Source organism: Schistocerca cancellata, chromosome 10 (assembly GCF_023864275.1).
Source record: "Schistocerca cancellata isolate TAMUIC-IGC-003103 chromosome 10, iqSchCanc2.1, whole genome shotgun sequence".
Lineage (NCBI taxonomy): Eukaryota > Metazoa > Arthropoda > Insecta > Orthoptera > Acrididae > Schistocerca > Schistocerca cancellata.
This window is the reverse complement of record NC_064635.1, coordinates 209,831,023-209,857,542: the sequence shown is the minus strand read 5'-3', so window position 1 is coordinate 209,857,542 and position 26,520 is coordinate 209,831,023. Positions and strand designations below refer to the sequence as shown.

The 26,520-nt window shown below is 46.0% G+C and overlaps 1 protein-coding gene across 2 annotated transcripts in view; it reads right to left on the bottom strand.

Annotated features, from left to right (window-relative positions):
- LOC126106646 (uncharacterized) overlaps positions 1 to 26,520 on the bottom strand; it is a 201,081-nt gene that overhangs the window by 88,171 nt on the left and 86,390 nt on the right. For both annotated transcript variants that reach the window (XR_007523379.1, XM_049913002.1), the window contains exon 3: positions 8,054 to 8,239. Coding sequence is in view for 1 of the 2 variants with exons in the window: in XM_049913002.1 (XP_049768959.1) it covers positions 8,054 to 8,239 (186 nt within the window). In the remaining variant the exon portion in view is untranslated. The remainder of the gene's footprint in view (positions 1 to 8,053; positions 8,240 to 26,520) is intronic.

Genomic DNA, 26,520 nt, shown 5'->3' with positions numbered 1-26,520 from the left:
CCAGGTTTCGGAACAGGAACGATGATAGCTTCCCGCCATCGTCTGGGAAAAGTACTGTCGGTCCAAATTCGATTATAAAGGCGAAGGAGGTAACGCAGACTATGGGTTGATAATTGCAGCAACATTTGGACGTGGATACCATCTGGTCCTGGGGCGGAGGAGCGAGAAGAAGAGAGTGCATGTTGGAGTTCCCGCATGGAGAAAACAGTATTGTAGCTTTCGCGATTTGGAGAGGAGAAAGCAAGAGGTCGCACTTCCACTGCACGTTTCTTCGGGAGAAACGCTGGCGGGTAATTTGAAGAGCTCGAAATCTCAACAAAGTGCTGACCCAATGAGTTAGAAATTGCGACGGGGTCCACTAATGTATCATGCCCAGAGACCGGGGAGAAACTAGGCGCGCCTGAGAACTGTTGAAGCCGACTCCAAACTTCCGAGGAGGGAGTGAAGGTGTTAAATGAGCTAACAAAGAATTTCCAGCTTACCTTCTTGCTATCGCAGATGACACGACGGCATCGCGCTTGGAAATGCTTATAGCGGATACAGTTGGCCAAAGTAGGATGGTGGCGGAAAATGCGGAGAGCACGTCGCCGTTCACGTATTGTGTCACGGCATGCCTCGTTCCACCAAGGAACTGGGGGGCGCCGGGGCAATTCGGAGGTGCGTGGTATTGAACGTTCCGCAGCTGTAAGAATAACGTCGGTAATGTGTGTGACCTCATCGTCGACGCTGGGAAAGTGACGGTCATCGAATGTCGCTAGAGACGAAAAAAGTGTCCAGTCGGCCTGGGCAAACTTCCAGCGTCTCGGGCGCATATATGGCAGTTGAGGCTGCAGTCTAAGGACACATGGAAAGTGGTCACTCGAGTGTGTATCATCAAGGGCAAACCATTCGAAGCGCCGAGCTAGCGGAACAGTACCGACCGCAAGGTCCAAATGAGATAAATTTGTCGTGGAGGCAGACAAAAATGTAGGGACCCCAGTGTTGAGGCAAACTAGATCCACTTGGTGGAAGACGTCTAGCAATAGTGAGCCACGTGGACAAGGATGTGGAGATCCCCAAAGCGGGTGGTGGGCATTGAAGTCCCCAACCAGCAAATAGGGGGGTGGAAGCTGACCAAGAAGATGAAGGAGATCAGCTCGTGCCATTGGTGTGGACGATGGAATGTATACAGTACAAAGAGAGAACGTGTATCCAGAAAGGGAAAGACGGACGGCGACAGCTTGGAAGGAACTGTTTAAGGGGATTGAGTGATAATGGAGAGTATCATGGAGATGAATCTTGAGTCCTCCATGGGCTGGAGTGCCTTCAACAGAGGGGAGATCATATCGGACGGACTGAAAATGAGGGAGAACAAAGCGGTCATGGGGACGCAGCTTTGTTTCCTGAAGACAGAAGATGATCGGCAAGTAGGATCGTAAGAGGATCGACAATTCATCCCGATTGGCTCGAATGCCGCGGATATTCCAGTGGATAACGGACATAGGGTGAACAGAAAATGGAGGAATGTGACCAAGGTTGCTGTCAACTCAACGACTGCTCAGAGCTTGCGACCGACAGCATGGAATGGCATTCAGCCTAAGGCAGATGATCCTGATCCATAGGTTGTTCAGGAACAGCTCCTGCCACCAGCGATCGGCCGGTTGACCGGCCACCAGCAGTGCATCTCGGCGACACAGAAGACGGCCGAGGGCGATTTACGCCAGGTGGTGCTGTAGATGGGACACGCCTTGGCGGAGAAGGAGATGAACTGGGTTTCTTTGTAGCCTTCTTGGAATTATGATGTTTAGATGAAGGAGGAACCGATGGTTGTGAAGTTGCGGTACGTAAAAAATCTTCACGAGTATGCTCTTTTTTCGAAGTCTTGGTGTCTGACTTTTGGGCTCGAGATTTAGCAGAACCCGATGAAGAGTGAGCCATAGAGTGGGCAGGCGAAAGTGGTGAGGTTGAACGGGCGATCTTTGCGCTGGCCGATCTGACGACCGTGGCACTAAAGGTGAGGTCGCAAGTCTGCGTGGCCGCCTCCTTTGTTGGCCGAGGAGAAGCAAGGACAGTGCTGTATTTTCCTGTCTGAGGCACGGTGGGCTGTCGACTGGCGAATAATTTTCGAGCAGCAAAGGTCGACACCTTTTCCTTCACTCTTATTTCCTGGATGAGCTTTTCGTCCTTAAAAACGGGGCAATCTCGAGAGGAAGCAGCGTGGTCACCCATACAGTTGATGCAGCAAGGGGATGGAGGTGGACAAGCACCCTCATGGGCATCCTTGCCACACGTAACACATTTGGCCGGATTGGAACAGGACTGGCTGGTGTGATTGAACCGGTGACACCGATAGCAACGCGTAGGGTTTGGGACATAAGGGCGAACGGAAATTATCTCATAGCCTGCTTTAATTTTCGATGGAAGTTGAACTTTGTCAAATGTCAAGAAGACAGTGTGGGTTGGAATGATGTTCATGTCAACCCTTTTCATAACTCTATGAACAGCCGTTACGCCCTGGTCAGACAGGTAGTTCTGAATTTCTTCGTCAGACAATCCATCGAGGGAGCATGTATAAACGACTCCACGCGAGGAATTTAAAGTACGGTGCGCTTCAACCCGGACAGGGAAGGTGTGGAGCAGTGAAGCACGCAGCAATTTTTGTACCTGGAGGGCACTGACTGTTTCTAACAACAAGGTGCCATTCCGTAATCTGGAACAAGACTTTACAGGACCTGCAATTGCGTCGACACCTTTCTGAATAATGAAAAGGTTGACCGTGGAGAAGTCGTGACCTTCGTCAGACTGAGAAACAACAAGGAACTGTGGCAACAATGGAAGAACCGTCTGTGGCTGAGACTCAGTATACTTACGCTTGTGAGCACACATAGTGGAAGGTGAGGAAGCTATTGCGGAAGAATCGCCCATGATTACCGGCGTCTCCGATGGTGCGCTCCTCCCTTGTGGGGCCCTCTCTGAGGGCACTCCCGCCTTAGGTGATTGTTCACACCTCAGGTCACACCTCCCGACAAACGGACAGAGGGACCAATCGGCACTTTCGGAAGGTATCAGCTCGGGTAATCAGCTCTCCCTGGGCCTGGCTGTTACCAGGGGGTACGTACGTGTCCTACCTGTCTACCCGGGGCGGGGAATTACGCGTTACCCCGTCACCGGCTACGCACAAAAATGCGTGGGTAGGCCTTCAGACACGCACAGGGAGGAAGAAAGAGAAAGGAAAGGAAAGAAGAGAGGTCTCAAACGCCGCAGCGGAGAAAAGGGTAAAGAGAAGAGGTAAAGAAAAGAGAAGGACAAAGGAAGGAAGAAGACAGACAAGCAAAGAAGGCGAAGAATGCGTTACATTTTCGAGCGTCCGTCTCCGGACGTAGGCACAAACCATACTCCCAGATGGGGAGAAAGGGAAGGAAAGAGCCAGAGGTGAGGGGAGGAGGGGTGAAGATGGGGGATGGGGAAGGAAGCGGAAAGGGAAGGTATGCAGCCCGGAAAGGAAGGAAGGCCACATTAGCTCGGGGTCCCGTGCTCGCTACGCACGTATCCACAAAAGAGTTGTGGACCCCCCTGGGGGGTGGATTGGAAGTGGAGGAGATGTGTCATGGCCAAATCGTTCACCAGACTTGGCGCCTCTGGATTTTTTCTTGTGGTAATTCATAAAAGACATTGTTTATAAAGACATTCCAACTATGCCTGAAGATATGATAAGGAATACCACTGAGTCCATGATAAGAAGATTGGAGCACTGCACTGATACCAAAGGTCATCACTTCGAACACTTTCTGTAAATGTACAGTCATGCCACCTTTGTGACTTTCGTTGATCTTCAAATAACTTACCGTTAATCATTGGATTTGTCTCAATACCCATTATAAGAAAATAAGTACCAAACTACAGCATCCCATTAAAAAAAAAAAAAAAAAAAAAAAAACGGGGTTGCCCTCCATATCTCTGAAACGAAGCCACCTGCCAACAAATCATATTATGGCCCCCTTGTCACATGCAACTTTTGTCCCACAAACTTTTCAGCTTCTATCACACTTTTGGAGTTCATCTTAGTGGCAATAGTTAGTGACTCACCCTGTACAGGCAGCTGATCGTGATCTCAGAAAGTGGTCAAGTTTGCACAATATTAAATAAAAAGAATAGTTTAGTAATGCAAGAGGAAAAGCAGTGGCCTTTTTTAAAGTACGTTGTTTATTCTAATGATATATAGTAACCTTGCAGTAATTCATATATAAAAGCAGTTCAATAAAGAATGATCATAATTTTTTTACGGTCTTAATCTCTCACACAAGAATTTAATCTTGTGATATTTTATTAGTTTAATATGTACCAAACACACTGTGCTAATTTCATTGTTGGCACTCCTGGTTCTCAGCTGTGAGAGGCTGGCAGGCTGAGCCATGTTGAGTACCATCGTATTGTATATCTTCCTTTCATATGATAGTACACCCTTTAAAGGTTAAATGTTTGAAAGTTAAATTTCTGACAAAGGAGGGTAACATTGCATACCCTACAAGAAAAGGAAAATATTTTGCTGCTAAATCCAATGCCTAAATTCAATGATATGGCACAAATTTATCTTTGGTGCCATGAGATACCTTTACTAGTCGGAACATTGAGATGATCATAGCCAAAGGTTGTAGTTAAAGAAAAAGGAGCTTGGAGACACTAGCTATTGAGGAAAATAATAATTATGATTGTATGTCGTAATTTTAAAACACTCAGGCTCAAATTAAGTATGTTGTAATTTGGGAACAACAGTGTCCTTCTGGCACACAATCATTGCGTCACCAAACTGTCTACTTACAATTAATTCAACAGGCTGAAAAGTACATAAAATATTTTTAATTAGTGGAGTATGGTATAAACTATAGCTCCACTAAATAAAACAAAGCATTTTAAGCATCTAATTATTATTTCACCATAAAATTACGCCAACAAAATATGCACGCAGAAACTCAAACAGGAAGAGGAACAAGAGTGAGTTGCACATCGTTTTCATATTTTTCAAAATATTAGAAAAATGAAATTCCCATAGTGGAATATACACAAGAGGCAAATTTTCTGTATTTCAATTAAGTCTTTGATGTAGAGTCGTTAAGATCTGCTACACTGTCTACCACAACAACAAAGGTGACATGCGATGAACAACATCCAGCTTTGCAATTCTGCTTTCATTTCAACAAACCTTCAGCTGAGGCCCATATGATGTTACAGGAGGCCTATGAAGAGTCTTCTTCCTCATAGCATGGCTGGAAGATGGTTTAATATGTTTGCAGAGAGTAGACAGTTTCAAAAGGAGGAGGACCCAGCACTCCAGTTACTGCTCTTACACAAGAGAACATTAGCATTGCTGGTGCCATTGTGAGAGAGGATTGGCGAATAGCTTTATGAACACTTTCTGAAATACTGAAAATTTCACTGGGTGCCATCTACAACTTGGTGACAGAAAGTTTACACAAGATGTGTTTGTGTGCAGTGGGTTCCAAGAATGTTGATTCTCGAATGAAAGAACATTCGTGTGCACTTCAGAATGGAGTTAAAATTGATGTTAGACAGAGATCCACAGTTTCTTTCAAAGGCAAACACTGCTGATGAAACTAGGTTATGTCATTTTGATCCTGAGAGCAAAGAGCGAAGTTCAGTGTGGAAATTTCCATCATGAAGACCCAAAAACGCAAAAGTTGTTGCTTTTGCTGGGAAAGTTTTGGCCATCTCAGTGTTTTACGTTCACGGAATAGTTTACCAGCATGTTCTATCTGTACACACATCAACAACTTGACAATATGACACAGATATCCTGAAAAAGTTTGTAAGTCCACATTAGATGAAAAAGGCTATATATCCACGATACAGGCTGAATGCTGTGCAACAGTAATGAACAACCAACCACATACCAGGTGTACCGGTATGAAATGCGCGTTTTTTTTTTGCGTAAATGAAACACAAATTTTGAATTTGAAAGTAAAAACATTTTATTCCAATTACTGACCATTGCTTTCTATACATTTTAACCATCTTTCTGGCAATTTGTGGACACCACGCCAATAGAAATATTCGTCTTTTGAAGCAAACCGATCAGATACCCAATTTTCGACTTCTTCGTAGGAATCGAAGTGTTCCTCAGCCAGTTCATGTCCCATTGATGAAAACAAATGGTAGTCCGAAGGGACCAAGTCCGTTGAATATGGCGGGTGGCGTAGCAGCTCCCAGCCAAGTGTTTTGATTGTATCCTGAACCAGTTTTGCCTTGTGTGCAGGTGCATTGTCGTGTAAAAAAATTACTTTGCCATGTCTTCTGGCCCATTCTGGTCTTTTTTTCGATCAATGCATAGTTCAAATTGATCATTTGTTGTCTGTAGCGATTAGTACTCACAGTTTCACCGGGTTTTAGGAGCTCATGATACACCGCACCTTTCTGATCCCACCAAACACAGAGCATTGTCTTCTTGCCGAATCGATCTGGTTTTGCAATCAATGTTGATGGTTGTCCCGGATTTACCCACGATTTTTCCCATTTAGGATTCTTAAAATAAATCCATTTTTCATCACCAGTAACATTTCGATGAAAAATTGATTTTCTTTCATGTTTTTGAAGCAAAATTTGACAAATGGTTTTTCGGTTTTCCATCTGTCTTCCATTCAATTCATGTGGCACCCATTTTCCACAATTTTGAATCTTTCCCATAGCTTTCAAATGGTCAGAAATTGTTTGTTGTGCAACATTTAGCATTGTTGCCGTCTGCTTCTGACTCAAAGTATGATCATCCAATATTGCTTCCAATTTGGTGTCTTCGAACTTTTTTGGTGGTCTTCCACGTTCTTCATTTCTTACATCAAAATCATTATTTCTGAACCGTTGAAACCATATTTTGCATGTTGCTTCCGATACAGCATGATCACCATTTGCCTCGACAAGCATTCGATGCGACTCTGCAGCACTTTTTTTCAAATGAAAACAAACACTTAATGCTTTCCGCAAATCATCAGTTCTGGTACAAAATTCGACATTGTTAACATGATGAAAACATATGATGTTGTTTGTTCCATGACTTGATGTATACTAAATATAGATGTCATACCAGCCAAACAAAAAAGATTAAGGCTCGGTCACAACAAATGTTCCCTATCGACACATTTGTATCTTAACGCTCATTTCATACCGGTACACCTGGTACTACAAATATTGTTACCAATCTCTTGCAAAAACCAATGTGAAGTGCATACCTCAACCTCTCAAAAGTCCAAATTTAGACCCTTGCGACTCTTATTTCCTGATCTGAAGAAACGCCTTTGTAAAAAACATTTTCCATTGTCAGAAGCAGTAGTGAAGGTTGGACAGGAGATTCTGAAGGACCTTTTTAAAAATGGTTTCCAGCACGTATTTGCAGACTGGCAGAAATGCTGGGACAAGGGCTTCACAGTTGAAGGAGACTACTTTGAGAAGGATGTCAAAATTATGAGGACAAGTAAAGGTGCGATCATTTTTTACTGAGCAGCACTTGTAATCATCAATGAGCTTAGATTAGCACTAATCGTAATATGTTGTTAGTATAGTTCACAATGTTGCCTGCAGTGGCTACTTCTGACTTACAATGTACAATATGGCTCATTCCATACTGCCAAAGGCTATCTTTCTCGAGGGGATTAATGGAATGCAATCTGTAAATAAATGAATGATGCAAAAGAGGGTTCTGCATGAGCGCAATATGCCAGCTCACACATCTGTTTTTGTGATGGACTTCAATACGGTTCCTCACTTACATTACTGTATTCACCATATCTGACTGAAATGTGATTCTGTTCTGTTTCTTTACATAAAAAAATAGTTTTGAGAAAAAACATTAGGCTCGGATGTAGATTATCTGTGCCAAAAACTAATAATATGGAGAACTAGATGTCAACTTCTTTTCTGATTTATAGAAAGGAATGGAATCCAATGGAATGAAATCTCAGAGTTCAGTGGAGAATATGTAGCTAAAAATAATTTTTGCTTGCAAGTAACTGTTATGTAACACATACGTAACATAGTTTATCAGGCACACTACTGTACTAAAGCTCACCTTCCCAGCAAGGCCCTCTTCTCGCTGAACTAGTTTGTGCAGCATCTTGTCTCTGCAGAGGTTATGTACGTCTGCCGAGCACGTCGCAACCAGGTGTGGTAGTATTCTCTCTGGCCAGGACACAGCTATCACACACCGACCGGTGGCCAGAAACACAGGATTGAGATGCAACAAGTCTTCTTTGACCTAGAAGACACAAAAAAGATTTTATCTCTAAGTTTTACCAGCATTATGAGTACTCCGTAAGATTTTGAGATTGCAGTCAGATGACATTCAGTTCTCGCTTTGATATATCGGCCTATCAGCCATCCACCTTTGTGCGAATTCATGACTGGTGCACCTATCTACACAAAAAATTGGTGCGGAAGCACACATGTGTGTCTGGGCTCCCATTACTCCCTTTAGCAGAGAATATGGGTGATCTCCTTTTCAAAGGAACCATCCCACTATTTGTCTTACCAGGTTTAGGGGAACAATGGAAAATGTAAATCGAGGTGACTGGACAGAGATTTGAACCTCAGACTCCTGAAAATGAGTCCAATGTCTTACCACTGTGACACTTTGTGCCAAGCTCCGAGCAAACACAAATGGTATTGGCATTAGTGGAAAATTTAAAGAAGTCTGTTTCATATACAATGGAATACTAGCAACGTGGATCGCACGAGAATCTACACACCTGACATACCGTGTGCAGCTGCCTTTGGATAATTGTAGCTTATCAGCCTGATAATGAAGGCTGGAAATTGGGTGGGGCTTATAGGCAAATGTGGTCGTCCTCGTCCTCGACGGCTGACGACACCCAAGATTTTTAGGTGTGAGGGTCTTAATAATTAATAATCCACAGCAAAACTCATGAAAGTCTCATGAAGTTACAGTAGGTATGCACGAGTGCTGTCCAAAGCCTGTTGTTCAAGTGCTTGAGAGACAGTGCTCTCTGGTCTCTAACGTGTGATGGCTGTGAGAGCTTTTCATCAGAAATGAGGCCCATAAACCTCACCGAACTCTCTTACTCATAATGATGCCACTCATCAACACAGGTGGACTATGTGCATGTCACAAGTTCGGAAGTCAGTGCACAGTTTTCTATGCACAGAACTAGGAGCCTGTGTGCTTAGTCTACTCCTACCGTGTCTAATGACAGTTGCACCTGCCACGTTGCTGGGTTAGAGGATACGCTGTCTACAAAAATAGAGCACTCACTGCTTCATCGTGGATGTTATACTGTTAATGGTAACAGAGAAAAGGGAGACAGTGCTACTCACTCGTGATTTTCTGAAAGATAACTCTCTAGTTCTCGATTGGCTGAAGCAAGTTAAAGTCTCACGATTTTGGGCCACTAACAATGGCAGTCTAAAAACAGTGCTCGAGTGTAAGGTAGGCACAGGGAAGTGACTGTTCTCCTATGCTGAAGCATTAAGCACACATATAGTGCTGATACTGTGCAAGGAAAGTGCAGCTTGTTGTCCCTCGACTTCCACTCTTCCTTTGGTTGTCTATGTGTTAGCCTGTGGTGGGCAGCATTTGCTTGCTCCAGTCCGTGAACCCAACTGAGAACTTTTGTCAGATCACCAAGAAGCTAATAGTACTCTTCCTTGAAAAGCACAGTTGCACTGTTCGCCTGTATAAGCCAACCCAACACACCTTTCCAAATTTTTTTTTTTTTTTTTTTTTTTTTTTTTTTTTTTTTTTTTTTTTTTTTTTGTGGTATTCAGTCCTGATACTGGTCTGATGCAGCTCTCCATGCTACTCTATCCTGTGCAAGCTTCTTCATCTCCCAGTACTTACTGCAACCTACATCCTTCTGAATCTTCTTAGTGTACTCATCTCTTCGTCTCCCTCTACGATTTATACCCTCCACGCTGCCCTCCAATGCTAAATTTGTGATCCCATGATGCCTCAGATCATGCTCTACCAACCGGTCCCGTCTTCTTGTCAAGTTGTGCCACAAACTCCTCTTCTCCCCCATTCTATTCAATATCTCCTCACTAGTTATGTGATCTACCCATCTAATCTTCAGCATTCTTCTGTAGCACCACATTTCAAAAGCTTCTATTTTCTTCTTTTCCAAACTATTTATTGTCCATGTTTCACTTCCATACATGGCTACACTCCATACAAATACTTTCAGAAACGACTTCCTGGCACTTAAATCAATACTCGATGCTAACAAATTTCTCTTCTTCAAAAACGCTTTCCTTGCAATTGCCAGTCTACATTTTATATCCTCTCTACTTCGATCATCATCTGTAATTTGGCTCCCCAAATAGCAAAACTCCTTTACTACTTCAAGTGTCTCATTTCCTAAACTAACTCCCTCAGCATCACCCGACTTAATTTGACTACATTCCATTATCCTCGTTTTGGTTTTGTTGATGTTCATCTTATATCCTCCTTTCAAGACACTGTCCACTCCGTTCAACTGCTCTTCCAAGTCCTTTGCTGTCTCTGACAGAATTACAATGTCGTCGGCGAACATCAAAGTTGTTATTTGTTCTCCGTGGATTTTAATACCTACTCCGAATTTTTCTTTCGTTACCTTTACTGCTTGCTCAATATACAGATTGAATAACACCGGAGAGAGACTACAAACCTGTCTCATTCCCTTCCCAACCACTGCTTCCCTTTTGTGCCCCTCGACTCTTATAACTGCCATATGGTTTCTGTACAAATTGTAAATAGCCTCTCGCTCCCTGTATTTTACCCCTGCCACCTTTAGAATTTGAAAGAGAGTATTCCAGTCAACATTGTCAAAAGCTTTCTCTAAGTCTACAAATGCTAGAAACGTAGGTTTGCCTTTCCTTAATCTTTCTTCTAAGATAAGTCGTAAGGTCAGTATTGCCTCACGTGTTCCAATATTTCTACGGAATCCAAACTGATCTTCCCCGAGGTAGACTTCTACCAGTTTTTCCATTCGTCTGTAAAGAATTCCCGTTAGTATTTTGCAGCTGTGACTTATTAAACTGATAGTTCAGTAATTTAAATCGGGTTTTCTGCCGGATATCAGCGTCTTCCAAACACGATATTTCGACGTCATTACCTGACGTCTTCATCAGGTGTTCCCTGAGACTGGCTGCTTGCTGGACCGGGTCACATATTTATGCCTGCCCGGTGCCTGCTGTTCTGTTTGCCATTCCCTAGTAGGTCCGCACCTGCGACTCGCTCTATGCTGCCGCTCTAGGTGTTCCCTATTCCGTCCGCACCCAATCTGGCCGCCTCCAACTGCGGTCGTGGCCTCCTGGTGTTGCCTTCTCGGTCCGCGCCCGTGAGTGGCGCTCCCCTGCCACTCTGGACGTTCCCTATTCCGTCCACGCCTGATGAAGACGTCAAGTAATGACGCTGAAATATCGTGTTTGGAAGACGCAGATATCCGGCAGAACACCCGATTTCCACGAGATGTCATCAAATCGCCAGGAAAGTCCAAGAAATTACATCACAAGACTCTACGGGGAGGAAATGTGTTGCAATATGAAGAAACTGGACAAGCTGCGACAACACAAAGAGAGGATGGTGGGCTCACTCAACTTCCTCCTCAGGTGCAGAGATGGAGATGTGGTGCCTGTATTTGCCAAAATCAAACATCATATTATGTCTAGGGCGGCCAACAGGATCAAGCACTGAGCCAGCATCGCTCTGGTGAGAGAAAGAGTCCGTGACATCTGCCAAGAACTTTATATCACGTCCAGGGAGCTGTTACATCTACATCTGTACATGGCTGCCAAACCAGTGCAAGAGGATTGGGACAGAATTGATGGAGTGTCTTGGTCACTAGCAGCATGCATCAAGAACAATGTTACAGCCCGACAATTGGCAAAATTTGAACGCCTGAACAGCAGAGTGCAACAAAATCATAACACTCTCAAGGTTGTAAATTTGAGTGACAGAACACTGGATGAAGCTACCCTGAAGGTTCTTGGCAGGGGCCTAAATTTCGCTGTCACTCCTAGAGATCTACTGGTAACCAATTTCATCAGCTCTGTGGAACAAGTTGTCAACACACTACCCTCAAGTACGGCTGAAGAGATTCAGAGAGAGACATGCAGAGCCCTTACCAGAGGCAGGCCGCCTAAGTCCAACATCTCAAGAGATGACAGGATGGCCCTCAGGAGATTACAAGAAGATGACGACATGGTGGTATTACCAGCAGACAAGGGGAACTCCACAGTGATACTGCAGAAAGGTGACTATGACCTGAAGATCCGGCGACTTCTGGAGGACCCGGCTTACAAACCACTAAAGCAGGATCCAACTGACACGGTGGACAGAAAAACCAAGTCTCTGCTGAAGGAAACTGGCTGGCCTGAGAAAGTTATCAAACAACTGAAATCCAAGGCACCAGTACCACCCAGACTCTATGGACTACCTAAAATCCACAAAGAGGGTGTACCACTACGACCCACTGTGAGCAATATTGGGGCAGCCACCTACCCAGCTGCAACATATCTCAAGAAAATGTTGGCACCATATATGGGGAAGTGTACACACCACATCCACAACTCACGGGTCTTTGTGGATCGTCTTAAAAACCTACGTTTCTCAGATGCAGATTTAATGGTCAGTTTTGACATGGTGTCCCTGTTCACCAGAGTGCCCCTTAAGGACATGCTTGACTTAATCAGTGAGAAGTTTGATGGAGCTGTGCTGGATCTGTTTAAGCATATTCTAACATTGACTTACTTTCTATGTGGAGGTCAATTCTATGAACAGACTGAAGGGGTGGCGATGGGTAGCCCCTTGTCACCAGTAGTGGCCAACCTATTTATGGAGAAGTTCGAGGACGAGGCTCTTACAACTGCCACTTACCAGCCAACATGCTTCCTGAGCTACGTTGATGACACATTTGTCATTTGGCCCCAGTTTTTTGTGACCACAAAAAACTGGAAGACTTCCTGGACCACCTGAACTCGAGGCATCCGAATATTAAATTCACCGTGGAGCTAGAAAAGGACGGTCAGCTTCCATTTCTGGACGTCCTGATGAAGAAGAAGGCGGAGGGCACCTTCAGCCACAGTGTGTACCGAAAGCCAACACACACAGGCTTATACCTACAGGCCGACAGCTGCCACCACCCAGCACACAAGACCGGGGTGCTTAGAACACTTGTACACCGAGCCAAGACACTGACTGACAGCCTGGCAGGGGAACTTTAACATCTTCAAAAAGTGTTTGCTAACAACGGATTCTCATCCAGGGACATCCGCAGAGCTCTACATCCCGCCAGACGTCAGGATACACCGGAGAACGAGCAAGAAGAAATCAAGAAGCTGGCATTTTTACCGTATGCCGGGCCTGTTTCTGCCAAGATCAGCAGAATACTAATGAAACATAACATCAAGAGTGTCTTCTGCCCACCTAGCAAAATCAGGGCTTTACTTGGAACAGTCAAAGATGACCTGGGCTTAAGGAATCCTGGCATTTACAATATTCCTTGTGAATGCGGTATGTCCTACATTGGCCAAACGACTAGAACGGTGGAAATCAGCTATAAGGAACACCAGTGACATACCAGGCTAAGGCAGGCCACAAAATCAGCAATAGCAGAACACTGCCTAGAGTTGGAACACTCCATGGATTATGAGAACACCAAGGTCGTGGTCCAGACCCCCAGGTTCTGGGATAGTGTCATCACTGAATCTTCTTCTTCTTCTTCTTCTTCTTCTTCTTCTTCTGCTTTTACGGCCTCATTGGACCACTTCAGTCAATCATTTCTGGTCCTCTTCTTTGGTATTTTCCCCTTCCGAGTGGCCCAGTATCTCTTCATTCGTTCCGATGCTTTTCGTCGTTCCTCATCTGTAAATACCCTTTTCATTGTATGTCGTTTGTCAATTTTTGGTTTAAATCTTATTTCTGTGTCCCTCAACTTCTTTAAATTTGGCGTTTTGTTCTGCAAATCATCCAGAGTTATTTCCAGTTCTTCCATATCCTCTCTTATTTCCTTAAGCCATCCTCCTTGTTGTTTCAAATTCCAGAGTTTCTCAATAATTTTCCTTGATAATCTGGTTTCTGGTGTCCTCAGAATGTGACCACAAAAAGAGATCCTTTTCTTTTATATAGTATCGGTGATGGGCTCCAGTTCTCTGTATATCACTTCATTTGGAACTATCCACCATTGCCCAGCTTTTTGATATTTCTTATTTATGCATGTTCTAGCAATTCTTCTCTCTACTTTTAAAATTTTGTCAAATCTGTTTTTCTGGGTGACTTTAAAAAGAGTTTCACTTCCGTATGTAACCTCTGGTTGAACCACTAATTTGATCACACAGAGAAGATAAAATAGTGGATGCACAGCAACAAAGGTTAACGATTTCACATCCTGTGAAATCCTCAATTAGAAACTAACAATTGTGGAGGTGACAGTAGATCTTTTGAGAGGGTCACCACGTCAATGTAGCAATAAGGTGAAGTGGCCCTCTCTTAAGGATAATAGTAAAAGCTCGCTTCACAAATAAAATGTAAAACTGAGTCAGCCACTGGGGCATCATCTTATTCCAGGCACCTAAAAGTTGTCAGCGTGATACTGATCGGAGGTCTGTTTATGGTATACTGATCTCAAGACTGTTTACTGGTAGCCAGTTTGGGCAGGCTATCAACGAGTTCATTCACCGGGATTCCAAGGTGGCCAGGGTCCAGATGAAGGTCACTGAACGCTCACACACTGTTCACGGGCATACACGGAGCCCCAGCTATCAATGACCAATGGGTGGTGACGGTAGCATTGGTCGAGAGCTTGCAAACTGCTCACGGAGTCGCTGCAGATGAGAAAGGACTCTCAAGTGCAGGACCAGATATGCTGAGAGATCGCGACCAACACCACAGTGAAAGCACTACAGCCATCTGGCAAGGGGAGATGTTCAGTATGTTCCACATGAGTATAAGCAAAGATTACACAACCAGGAAACATTGCGCTGTCAGTGTACACGACTTCTGAACCCTGGGACATGCCAAGGATGAAAAATTGGCAGCGGAGGACCTCGTCTCAAATCGAGTCTTTCGGACCTTGTGATATATCAAAATGAAGCTGTTGTCGAGGGATGCACCACGGAGGTGTACGGAAGTGGGTGCAGAGGAGAGGTGAAAGAGGAAACAACTGAAGTTCAGAGAGGTCAGACTGGACGCAGACTGCAATCACAATCAATGTCAGTCTGCCATTGTGGGAGATGGATTACAGTGTTCGGAAAGAGGAGATGGTAGTTTGGACGTTTAGGGAAGCTGCAAACATGAGTAGCGTAATTGACAAGCTGTTGTTGGTGCTGATCTGCAACAGAGGGATCCTAGCATCCATGAGTAAGCTGTTCACAGGGCTAGTTCGAAAGGCTTCTGTCGCAAATTGAACCCCGGCAGTGGTGTATCTGCGATGCTGAGGGTGATGCCGAACTGTATGCCAAACACCCATAATTAAGGCGGGATTGTATCAGGGCTTTGTAAAACTGCAGAAGAGTGGACTGATCTGTACTCCAGCTGGTCTTACTCAGGCAGTGAGTGTATTAAGGTGCAGCCAGCACTTTCACTTAAGCTGGTGAAGATGGGGAATCCGTTCAACCGAGAATCAAAGACCAGTCCTCAAGTGATAAGTCTCCACTACACTGAGCAGTTGGTTGTCGAGATAAAGTTCCAGTTGTGGGTGAACGATACAGTGTCAACAGAAGTGCATGATGTTAGTCTTGGTGGCACAAAACTGAAAGCCGTGGCTGATGGTCCATGGATGCACCTTTTGTATGGCGCCTTGCAATAACATTCAGTGACACCCACAATAGAGGAGGAATAGTAGAGGTAAAAGCCGTCAGAATACAAGGAGGGTGATACTGAGGACACCACAACTGCTGCTAGACCACTGATGGCTACTAAAAAGAGAGGGACATTCAGTACAGAGTCCTGCTGGACTCCATTCTCATGGATATGGGGGATACTGTGGAAAGTACCAACTCGAACTTGGAACATATGGTATGAAAGGAAGTTCTGGATGAAAATTAGGATGACTCCGAAGACACCACTCACGTAAGGTAGCATGGGTTTGGTGTCACCATGTGGTGTTATGAGCCTTTTGCAGGTAAAAGATAACAGCTCTAAGGTGTTGACATTGGGGAAAAGCTGTTCGGATGGCAGACTCCAGGTAAACCAGATTATCATTAGTGAACCATCCTGGGACGTAGATAGAAGACCCCTACGTTCAAGGAGCCAACACAGCCGCAGGCTCACAATATGTCCAAGCAACTTACAGAGAACGTTGTTGAGAGTAATTGGGCAACAACTGTCCTTCTCTAGAGGGTGCTTATCTAGTTTCAGTACTGGAACAGTGACAATTTCTTGCCATTGAGATGGGAACTCGCCCTTGCTCCAGATGCGGTTGAAGATGCCAGCCAAGGATATGATGCTGACAATCTACTGGCAAGCACTTGATCATTTGGCTGTTGTTGCAGTCTGGCCCTGGGACTGTATCAGGGCAGTGGGTGAGGACACTGACGAATTCCCAATCTCACAATGAAGCATTATATAGCTCTAGGTGTAGTAAAAGGTAACTGGTTTTGCTCCAACCGTTGTTTCAGAGCATGAAAGGCAGGTTGATAATTCTCAGGCTCTGATGCTTTAGCATAGCGCAGAGCGAAATGTTTGGCAACAGCGTCTGGGTCAGTTTGTTTCGTTTTAGGGCGCAAAAACAACTGGGGTCATACACGCCTATGTCAAAACTATAGAACGCGAAAACAGAGATGAATTAAAAAACAACTTAACGTCAATCCCAATTAACATAAGAAGACACCATAGAGATGAAACTTCCTGGCAGATTAAAACTGTGTGCCGGACCGAGACTCGAACTTGGGACCTTCGCCTCTCGCAGGCAAGTGCTCTACCGACTGAGCTACCCAAGCACGACTCACGCCCCGTCCTCACAGCTTTACTTCTGCCAGTACCTTGTCTCCTACCTTCCAAACTTAACAGAAGCTCTCCTGCGAAACATTAATCTGCCAGGAAGTTTCATATCAGCGCACACTCCACTGCAGAGTGAAAATCTCATTCTGGAAACATCCCCCAGGCTGTGGCTAAGCCATGTCTCCGCAATATCCTTTCTTTCAGGAGTGCTAGTTCTGCAAGGTTTCGCAGGAGAGCTTCTGTTAAGTTTGGAAGGTAGGAGACGAGGTACTGGCAGAAGTAAAGCTGTGAGGACGGGGCGTGAGTCGTGCTTTGGTAGCTCAGTCGGTAGAGCACTTGCCCGCGAAAGGCAAAGGTCCCGAGTGTGAGTCTCAGTCCGGCACACAGTTTTAATCTGCCAGGAAGTTTCATATCAGCGCACACTCCGCTGCAGAGTGAAAATTTCATTCTGGACACCATAGAGAAAAGGAGGTCCAAAACTAAAAATTAATTTGCATTCACCATATCGCTTTGATGGATAAAACATAAAATGCGGTCAACATCCCACGTGTCATTGCCTAAAATGGCCGATAACTTAGTTAAAATGACCTCCTCCCAGCAGGAGGGCCAAAAGAAGGTCGTCCATGACACTGGGAGAGCCTTAATAAACCTGAGCTTATTCCCACGAAGGGAGGAACAATGGCGATGCCAAAGGGACACCACCTCCTGACAGACGGCAACACGGAGATCACTGGAGGGAATATGGAACTAGTGGGCTGAGGTACGAGGACTGCAGCCTTGGCAGCAGCATCATCAGCTTCATTTCCTGGCAGAGTGACATGACCAGGAACCCACATAAACTTTACAATGGCTCCACCAAGAGTGAGCAAGTGACAGTTTTCCTGGACCCCTTGCACTAAGGGATGGGCAGTTTACAGCGCACATAGACTTTAAAGGCCGCTAAGGGAGTCTGAGTAGAGGAGACAAGAAAAGTCTATCTCACCGGATGTACTCCGTGACCTGACACAAGATGAAAATCTCGGCTGTAAATACTGAATCGTGTGCTGGACGCTGATCTCTAAAGACGTGGGCGCCAATGACGAAGGTACACCCAACACCACAGTCAGTCTGAGACCCATCAGTGTACAAAAAGGTACTATCACGAAATTCCATGCGAAGGACATGGAACTGTAGGCGATAGAGTGAGGCTCGAGTAGTGTCCTCAGGAAGAGAATGAAGACCAAGGTTAAGAAGGGTCACTTCACGAAGCCAAGGTGATGAAGATTTCACACCCAGCGGGAAAGTTGCAGGTACTGTGAAGTTAAGCTGCCAGATCAAGCGCCGAAAGCAGACTTCAGGAGGTAACAGAAAAGAGCGATACGCCCCTTACTGGTAACCACAGGAATCATCCGAGGAGGTGGCACAGGATGGGTGGCAGACAAACAGCATGTATACCTGCCGAGGAGAAAGTCTCAGCAGTAGGACAGTAGTAGTTCAGCAGCTTCAGCACACAGACACTCAACCAGTTTAGTGTAAAATGTGTCAATGGGCAAATGGATGCCACAATGATGGATAGTGTTGAGACGGCATAAAAGGAATGGACGTGCAGATGCATAAACAAAGCACCCATAGTCTACAAGGGACTGGTACAAGCGGAAGAGGGTGGTTTGATTGGCACCCCAGGAAGTACCATTGAGGACATGTAGGACATTGAGGGGCCACGTACAGTGGGCTGCCAGGTAAGACACATGGGAGGACCAAGAGAGCTTCCTATCAGGCATGAGCCTGAGGAGTTCCACAGTGTCAACGAATGGAAAAGCAACAGGCCCAAGATGTAAAGATGGTGGGAGAATCCATTTGTGCCGCGCGAAATTCATACAGATTGTTTTGTCAGTTGAAAAATGAAAGCCATTGTCGATGCTCCAGGATTAAAGACAATCAAGACATTGTGAAAGATGCTACTCAGCGAGACAGGTCTGTGGAGCACTGCGATAGATGACAAAATAGTACAAAAACACAGGCAAAAGACAGGCCATTAGAGGATTAATGGTGATAGCAAAGAGAAGGACACTCAGGACAGAACCCTGAGGCACACCGTTTTCCAGGACAAAGGTGTCTGACAAGGCAGAACCCACATGCACCTTGAACACTCCATCTTTTGAAAATTCCTGAAGGAAACAGGGCTGGCGGCAAAGGAAGCCCCTGTGTAAAGAGTATGAAAGATACCAGTCCTCCAGCAGGCATCTTAGGCTTTCTCCAAATCGAAAAACACAGTCTGGGACTTCAGCAAAAACCATTCATGACATGGTGGCCAAAGTAACGAGATGGTCAACTGCAGAACAATGTGCTCTATATCCACATTGTGCAGTGGTTAGTAAATTTCAAGACTCGAGCCACCATACCAGCTGGGCACGAAATATACATTCCATCACCTTGCAAATGCAGCTGGTGAGAGAGATGGGGCAGTAGCTACAAGGAAGGTTTTTGTCCTTACTGGGCTCACGTATGGGTATGACGGTGGCTTAAAGCCAAAGTCAGGGAAATGTGCCCTCTGCCCAGATGCAGTTGTGTGTGTTAAGCAGAAAGTGCTTTCCCACAAGAGAAAGGTGCTGCAACATCTAAACGTGGACAGTATCTGGCCATGGGGCGGAAGATCAGGATGAACTGAGACCATGATCTAGCTTACTCACAGTAAAGGCAGCATTGTAGCACTCACGATTCTGAAAAGAGAAGGGTATCGCCCGGGCCGCCTCGCGTTTCCGATGGATAGTGGGAAGAGCTTGAAACTTCCGCAAAATGATGGCCCAAGGTGCTGGAGATAGCAATAGGGTCCACAACGATATCGTCTGCTGCTGTCAGGCTGGAACTTAGCGAATGGATCTTGGTCCCAGAGAGCCATAGGAAGTTGGCAACACACAACAGAGGAAGGGGTGGAACTGTTAATAGAACTATTTGTGGCGGTTCCTCCTGCTTTTTATTATTTAATCACTTGTCGATTGTTGTCCTCTGTGTCAACATACGGTGTTGCTACACTGGCAGAAAGAAGGGGTTTGGGGATTCCAACACTGACTACTTTAAATGATGTAGCCGATGTATGCACAGTTACGTTTTACAGTACTTCAATTTCACTTTTCACAACCCCCTAATAACACCCAGTTACATGGCCAGTGCCCTATTATGTAATCTTCAATAAGCCTCATTAATAGTTAACAGGTGAAACTCCATATACTGCTACAGTAGTTTCTTGTTGAACATCTATGAGCAGTAAAACCTAACCGCAAAGCCTACAGTTCTTGAACAATAATCAGGTATGTATGAAGCAGTTTTTACACACGGCGTAATTGTTTAACACTTATTTCACAGTTAAATTGAAGCATTGTTGTTGTTCTAACCAGCACAGGTTACTCAACTGAAACTCACTCATGGACTGACTGTCTTTTGACCAAAATTCGGTCCCCCCACATATCATCACAATAATCGGTACTGAAACTACACATTGTTTGAAGTTAAATTTACAGAAATTACAATTAAAACTTATCTCATTAAATTAACTGAATACGTCAAAAAATCTGTTTTTTTGTAGCAGTTCCTTCTACTATAAGGGTTATGCCAAATTATTTGTTAAATCATGAAATTAACAAATATAGTTACGCAAAAAATGCTTTTGGTTGGTTGGTTTAAAAAAGGGGAGAAGGGACCAAACTTTGAGGTCATCGGTCCCTTGTTCCTAATAAGACAGTGCCACAAGTGAGAATAAAACAGACGAGACATATAACACAAAATGGAAAGAAAAGAAAAACCACTAGACCGAAGGTAAGGCGACTAACACTAAAGGAACTGTGGCCGTGCGGTTCTAGGCGTTCAGTCTGGAACCGCGTGGCCGCTACGGTCGCAGGTTCGAATCCTGCCTCGGGCACGGATGTGTATGATGTCCTTAGGTTAGTTAGGTTTAAGTAGTTCTAAGTTCTAGGGGACTGATGACCACAGATGTTAAGTCCCATATTGCTCAGAGCCATTTGAACCACTAAAAGGAACAAAAGAGGAGAAGAAAACAACAGAGACATGCTAGAAACAGAAGACAGTAAAACAAGAAAGCAGATTACAGTGGATGGCCGACCATGAGAATAAACAGGAAAAGCCAGCCACTCTGCAAAACATTAAAACCTCCACCCTAAAAGCACTAGGGTGGAGGACACAGATGGACAAAGGACACACACTAAAACTCAGATCAAATGGGAAAACCCCTACCTCACAAATAAAATGTAAAACTAAATCAGCCAATGAGGGTTTTTCACATAAAATGAGCGGCAACGAGTCCGGCAACCCAAGATTTCGTCACTGGGCTGTCGAAGTGGGACAGTGCACTGGAATATGGGCCACTGTCAACCGGGCGCCACAACGACACTGAGGTTGTTCTTCACGGTGCAAGAGGTAACCGTGGGTCACCCAAGTGTGCCCATCGCGGAGCCAGCAGAGGACAACAGATTCCCTGCGAGAGGACCGCACGGAAGACTTGCGCACATTCGTAGTCTCCTTAATGACAAGCAGTTTGTTGTGCGTACTGTTAAGCCATTCCACCTCCCAAAGCCGATAAACCCTGCGGCGTAAGCCAGAACACGTGTTAGGTTCAGAGATGCCCATATCCAGCAGCAGTTTCTGCGTAGCCTGTTTGGCCAGCCTGTCGGCAAGTTTGCTGCCTGGGATGCTTACGTGTCCTGGATTCCACACAAACACCACTGAACGAGTCCAGTGCATATATGGATTCCTGGACGGATGCCACCAAAGGATGGCGAGGGTAGCACTGGTCGATAGCATGTAGGCTGCTCAAGGAGTCAGTACACAGAAGAAACGATTCCCCTGGTCACGAATGGATATATAGAAGTGCACGAGATATGTCTACCAGCTCTGCAGTGAATACACTGCAGCCATCGGGCAAGGAATGTTGTTCGATATGGCCTCTGTGGACAAAGGCATAGCCAACATTACCGTCAGCCATCGAGCAGTCAGTGTAAGCCATTTCAGAGTCCCAGAACACTTCAGGAATCTAGAGGAAGTGACAGCAGAGAGCCAAAGGGTTAACAGAGTCCTTAGGGCCATGCGAAAGGTCCAGACGAAGCTTCAGCCTACAGCTACACCACGGAGTTGTACGTGAATAGACCTCGAGGAGAGGTGGTACAGGCAAGGACTCCAGTTCAGACAGAAGCGATCGCATGCAAACCACAATTGGTAGCCCTGACCTCTGCCGCCTATGCAGGAGGTGAACCGCTGTGTTGTAGAAAAGAAGGCGGTAATTAGGATGTTCAGGAGAGCTACGAACGTGTGCAACATAACTAGTGAGCTGTTGTGCATGTCTTATCTCCAGCCTCCACCAGTTCGCTTTTCACCAGACTCGTCCTACAAGCTCCTGTCGCTAGTTGAACTCCGCAATGATGCAATGGGTCGTGTAAGCGCAATGCTAAGGGCACCGCCAAACTGTAAATAACATTACCGTAGTTAAGGCGGGATTGAACAAGGGCTCTGTGGAGCTACAAAAGTGTGAAGCGATCTGCACCCCATTTGGTGTTGTTAGGTAGCAGAGGGCACTGAGGTGCTGTCGACACTTTCATTTAAGCTGATGAAGATGAGGATGCCAAGTCAAACTAGCATCAAAAACCAGACCCAAGAATCGATAGGTCTCCACTACAGTGAGTGGATCGTCATTAAGGTAAAGTGCTGGTTCTGGATGAATGGTATGACGCCAACAGAAATGCACAACATGTCTTCATGGCGGAAAACTGGAAGCCATGGGCTATAGCCCATGACTGCGACTTGCAGATGGCTTCCTGTAGGTGACGCTCAGCAACACCAGTACTGGAGCAGCCATACGAAATGCAGAAGTTGTCTGCATACAGAGAAGGTGAGACGGAGAGCCAGACAGCTGCTGCTAGAGTGTTAATGGCCTTTAAAAATAGAGACACACACAATGCAGAGCCCTGCGGCACTCCATTCTCCTGGATATGGATGGAACTATGGGAGGCACCAACTTGGACACGGAAAAAAACGGAGCGATAGGAAGTTTTGGATAAAAATCGGGAGCAGGCCCTGGAGACCCCACTCATACAATGTGGCAAGGATATGATGTCACCAGGTCGTACCGTATGCTTTACATAAGTCAAAAAAGACGGCAACCAGGTGTTGTTGTCTGGAAAAGGCTGTTCGGATGGCAGAGTCCTGTTTGGATGGCACACTCGAGGGACACAAGATCTTCAGTGGTAGAGAGACCCTGGCGGAAGCTGCCCTGACATGGAGCCAGTAGGTCACGTGACTCCAAGACCCAACCCAACCGCTGACACACCATACGTTCCAGCAGCTTACAAAGAACGTTGGTGAGGCTGATGGACCGATAGCTATCCACATCAAGTGGGTTTTTACCTGGTTAGAGCACCGGAATGATGGTGCTCTCCCGCTATTGCGACGGAATGACGCCTTCATACCAGATCCGGTTGAAGATGATGAGGATATGTTGCTTGTAGTCAGATGACAGATGTTTAATCATCTGACTGTGGATCTGGTCAAGCCCACGAGCTGTGTAAGGGCAATGTGCAAGGGCACTGAGGAGCTTGCACTCTGTAAATGGGGTGTTATAGGATTCAGTGTGGCATGTAGTGAATGAAAGGACTTTTCCTTCCAGCCGCCATTTGAGAGTGCGAAAGGCTGGGGGGTAATTTTCCGTCGCAGAGGCTTGAGCAAAGTGCTCGGCAATCGTGTTTGCGTCAGTAGATAACACGCCATTTATGGTAACACCAGGGACACCTGTTGGGGCCTGGTACCCAAAAATACATTTGATATTTGCCCAGACTTTGGAAGGTGACGTATGGTACCCAGTGGTCAAGATATATCTCTGCCAACAATCCTGCTTTCATCGTTTGAAAAGTTGGCGAACGCAGGCATGGAACTGTTTAAAGATTATGAGGTGCTCCAGGGAAGGGCGCTGGTTATGCCGCTGTAGAGCTCGCCGATGCGCCTTAATTGCTTCAGCGACTTCCGGCAACCACAAAGGGACTGCCTTATGCTGGGGCACCATAACGAGCGAGGAATCGCATTTTCTGCTGCAGAAACAATTGCAGTAGTCACCTGCTCAACCATCACATCAATGTTACTGTGTGGAGGAGATTCAACGGTAGCAGCAGTGGTGACAGTTTCCCAGTCCACCTTGTTTAAAGGTCATCTAGGCAGGCATCCGTGGGCCTGACGGAAGGTGCAGTAAAAGGAAGATGGGGAAGCGGTCACTACCACATAGGTCATCATGTGCTCTCCAGTGGATAGATGGGAGAAGTCCTGGGCTGCAAATTGATAAATCACTGGCCGAGTAACTACCATGAGCCACACTGAAATGTGTGGCGGCCCCAGTGTTTAAGAGGGGGAGGTGCAACTGATACAGTAAAATTTCGACATCTCTGCCTCGGCCAGTAAGCACAGTGCCACTCCACAAGGGGTTATGAGCGTTAAAATCTCCCAAAAGTAGGAAAGGTTTAGGGAGTTGATCAATCAGTGCAGCTAATACATTAAGGGGTACTGCAGACAGTTATTTCCTGTGTTGTCCCTATTCTGACAGCCACAGCATCAAGAGGGGTTTGAAGGGGCATATGTTCACTACAGACTGAGTTTAGGACATAAACGCAAACTCCACATGACACTCGATTATAGTCGCTACGGTTACTGTAATATCCCTTATAGCTACAGAAGGCAGGGGACCATATTGGTGGGAACCAGGTTTCCTGGAGAGCAATGCAGATAGCAGGCGTAAAGCTTGACAATTGATGTAGCTCAGCCAGGCAGTGGAAAAAACCGCCCCAATTCCCCTTGAACGTAATGTCATCGTGAGGCTGGGAAGGCATGGAACATTCAATGAGGAAGTTTATAATGCCACCGACTTTTTGTTGAGGCAGTCTATATCCATTGTGTCTGAGGGTCCGGCAATATCTAGCCTCAGCGGACGCCAGAACCTGGATCCCATCCTCAGACACATAGCTTTTAGGTAGCAGTGGTGTGGGTGCCACCACAATTTCCTTGGTCTTAGGGGTCTTCTTCTCGCTGCTCCTTGGGTTTCCCTGGCTGGGAGGACTTCACTGGCTCAGTCTCCAGGACTGAGAATGAGCGTGGAGCCCTACAATTAGCTGCTTTTGGGCTCTTCAGCCACTGGTGGGTGTCATCTTTCCCACTAGCAGAAACCTGGGAAAGGAGAGACCCAAGGGACCCCTTCCTAGCGAGAGGAGCCGAAGAAGACTTATGCTTCACCGACTCAGAAGTGGGGCTGATATCCCAGACGGTTGGGGGGGTGTTACTCCTGAAGTAGGTGGTGCAGGAGCAACAGGGAGGGAAATACCCCCTACCATCAAGGGGGCAGGTGTAGTCTTCTGGCTCTGAGAGATGACTTGGGTTGTCGGAGCTGATGGTGCCTGAACTGTTGTAACGATGACAGACGCACAGGATGCAAGCTTTCAAATTTTCTCTTAGCCTCAGTGTAAGTCAGTCGGTCCAGGGTCTTGTACTCCACGATTTTCCTTTCTTTCTGGAGAATCCTGCAGTCTGGCGAGCAAGGCAAATGGTGCTATCCACAGTTGACACAGTTTGGCGGCGGGGCACATGGAGTATTGCGATGCGAAGGACGTCCACAATCTCGGCATGTGATGCTGGAAGTACAGGAGGAATACATATGGCCAAACTCCCAGCACTTAAAGTACAGCATTGGGTTAGGGATATATGGCTTTACATCACAGCGGTAGACCATCACTTTCACCTTCTCGGGCAATGTAGCACTCTCGAAGGCCAAGATGAAGGCACCAGTGGCAACCTGATTATCCCTTGGACCCCGGTGGACACGCCGGACGAAATGTACACCTCGCCTCTCTAAATTGGCACACAGCTCATCAGACTGCAAAAGAAGGTCCCTGTGAAATATGATACTTTGGCCCATATTTAAGCTCTTATGGGGTGTGATGGTTACAGAAACATCCCCCAGCTTGTCACAAACGAGTAGCATCCGTGACAGGGCAGAGGATGCTGTTTTGATTAAGATTGACCCAGATCTCATTTTGGACACCTCCACCTCCCCAAACTTGTCCTCTAAATGCTCAACAAAGAACTGAGGCTTCATCGTCATGAAAGATTCCCCATCAGCTCTCCGACATACAAGGTACCGGGGTGAATAAGATCTGCTGCCATTCTTAGCCCGACATTCCTCCCATGGTGTGGCCAGGTAGGGGAACGATTAACGATTTGTGGTTGTACCTCTGTGTTGATTTGAGCTCGTGAATGCTTAGAGACTGCTGGTGGTGAAACACCAGCAAGAGATGATGGACTACGCTTCATCGCATGTTATCCGCCCTGATGCCACCCACTCCGACCAGGGGCCCTCCCCACGGGCACCACCCAGCCACAGCAAAGGCCACCTGGCAGGATGGCCATAGCCAGGAGTCCCGATGCCTTGGGGAATGGGCATCTACCCCTTGGCATACATGGGGAATTAACGGTGCAGGCACCAGCAGAGCGATCCCTGTGTGGTCAGGGGGCTACAACCAACAGAATATATGGCGGCCCCACCACAATGGACTGGCTACCGTGTTGGATATCAGGTGTAAAGAAGT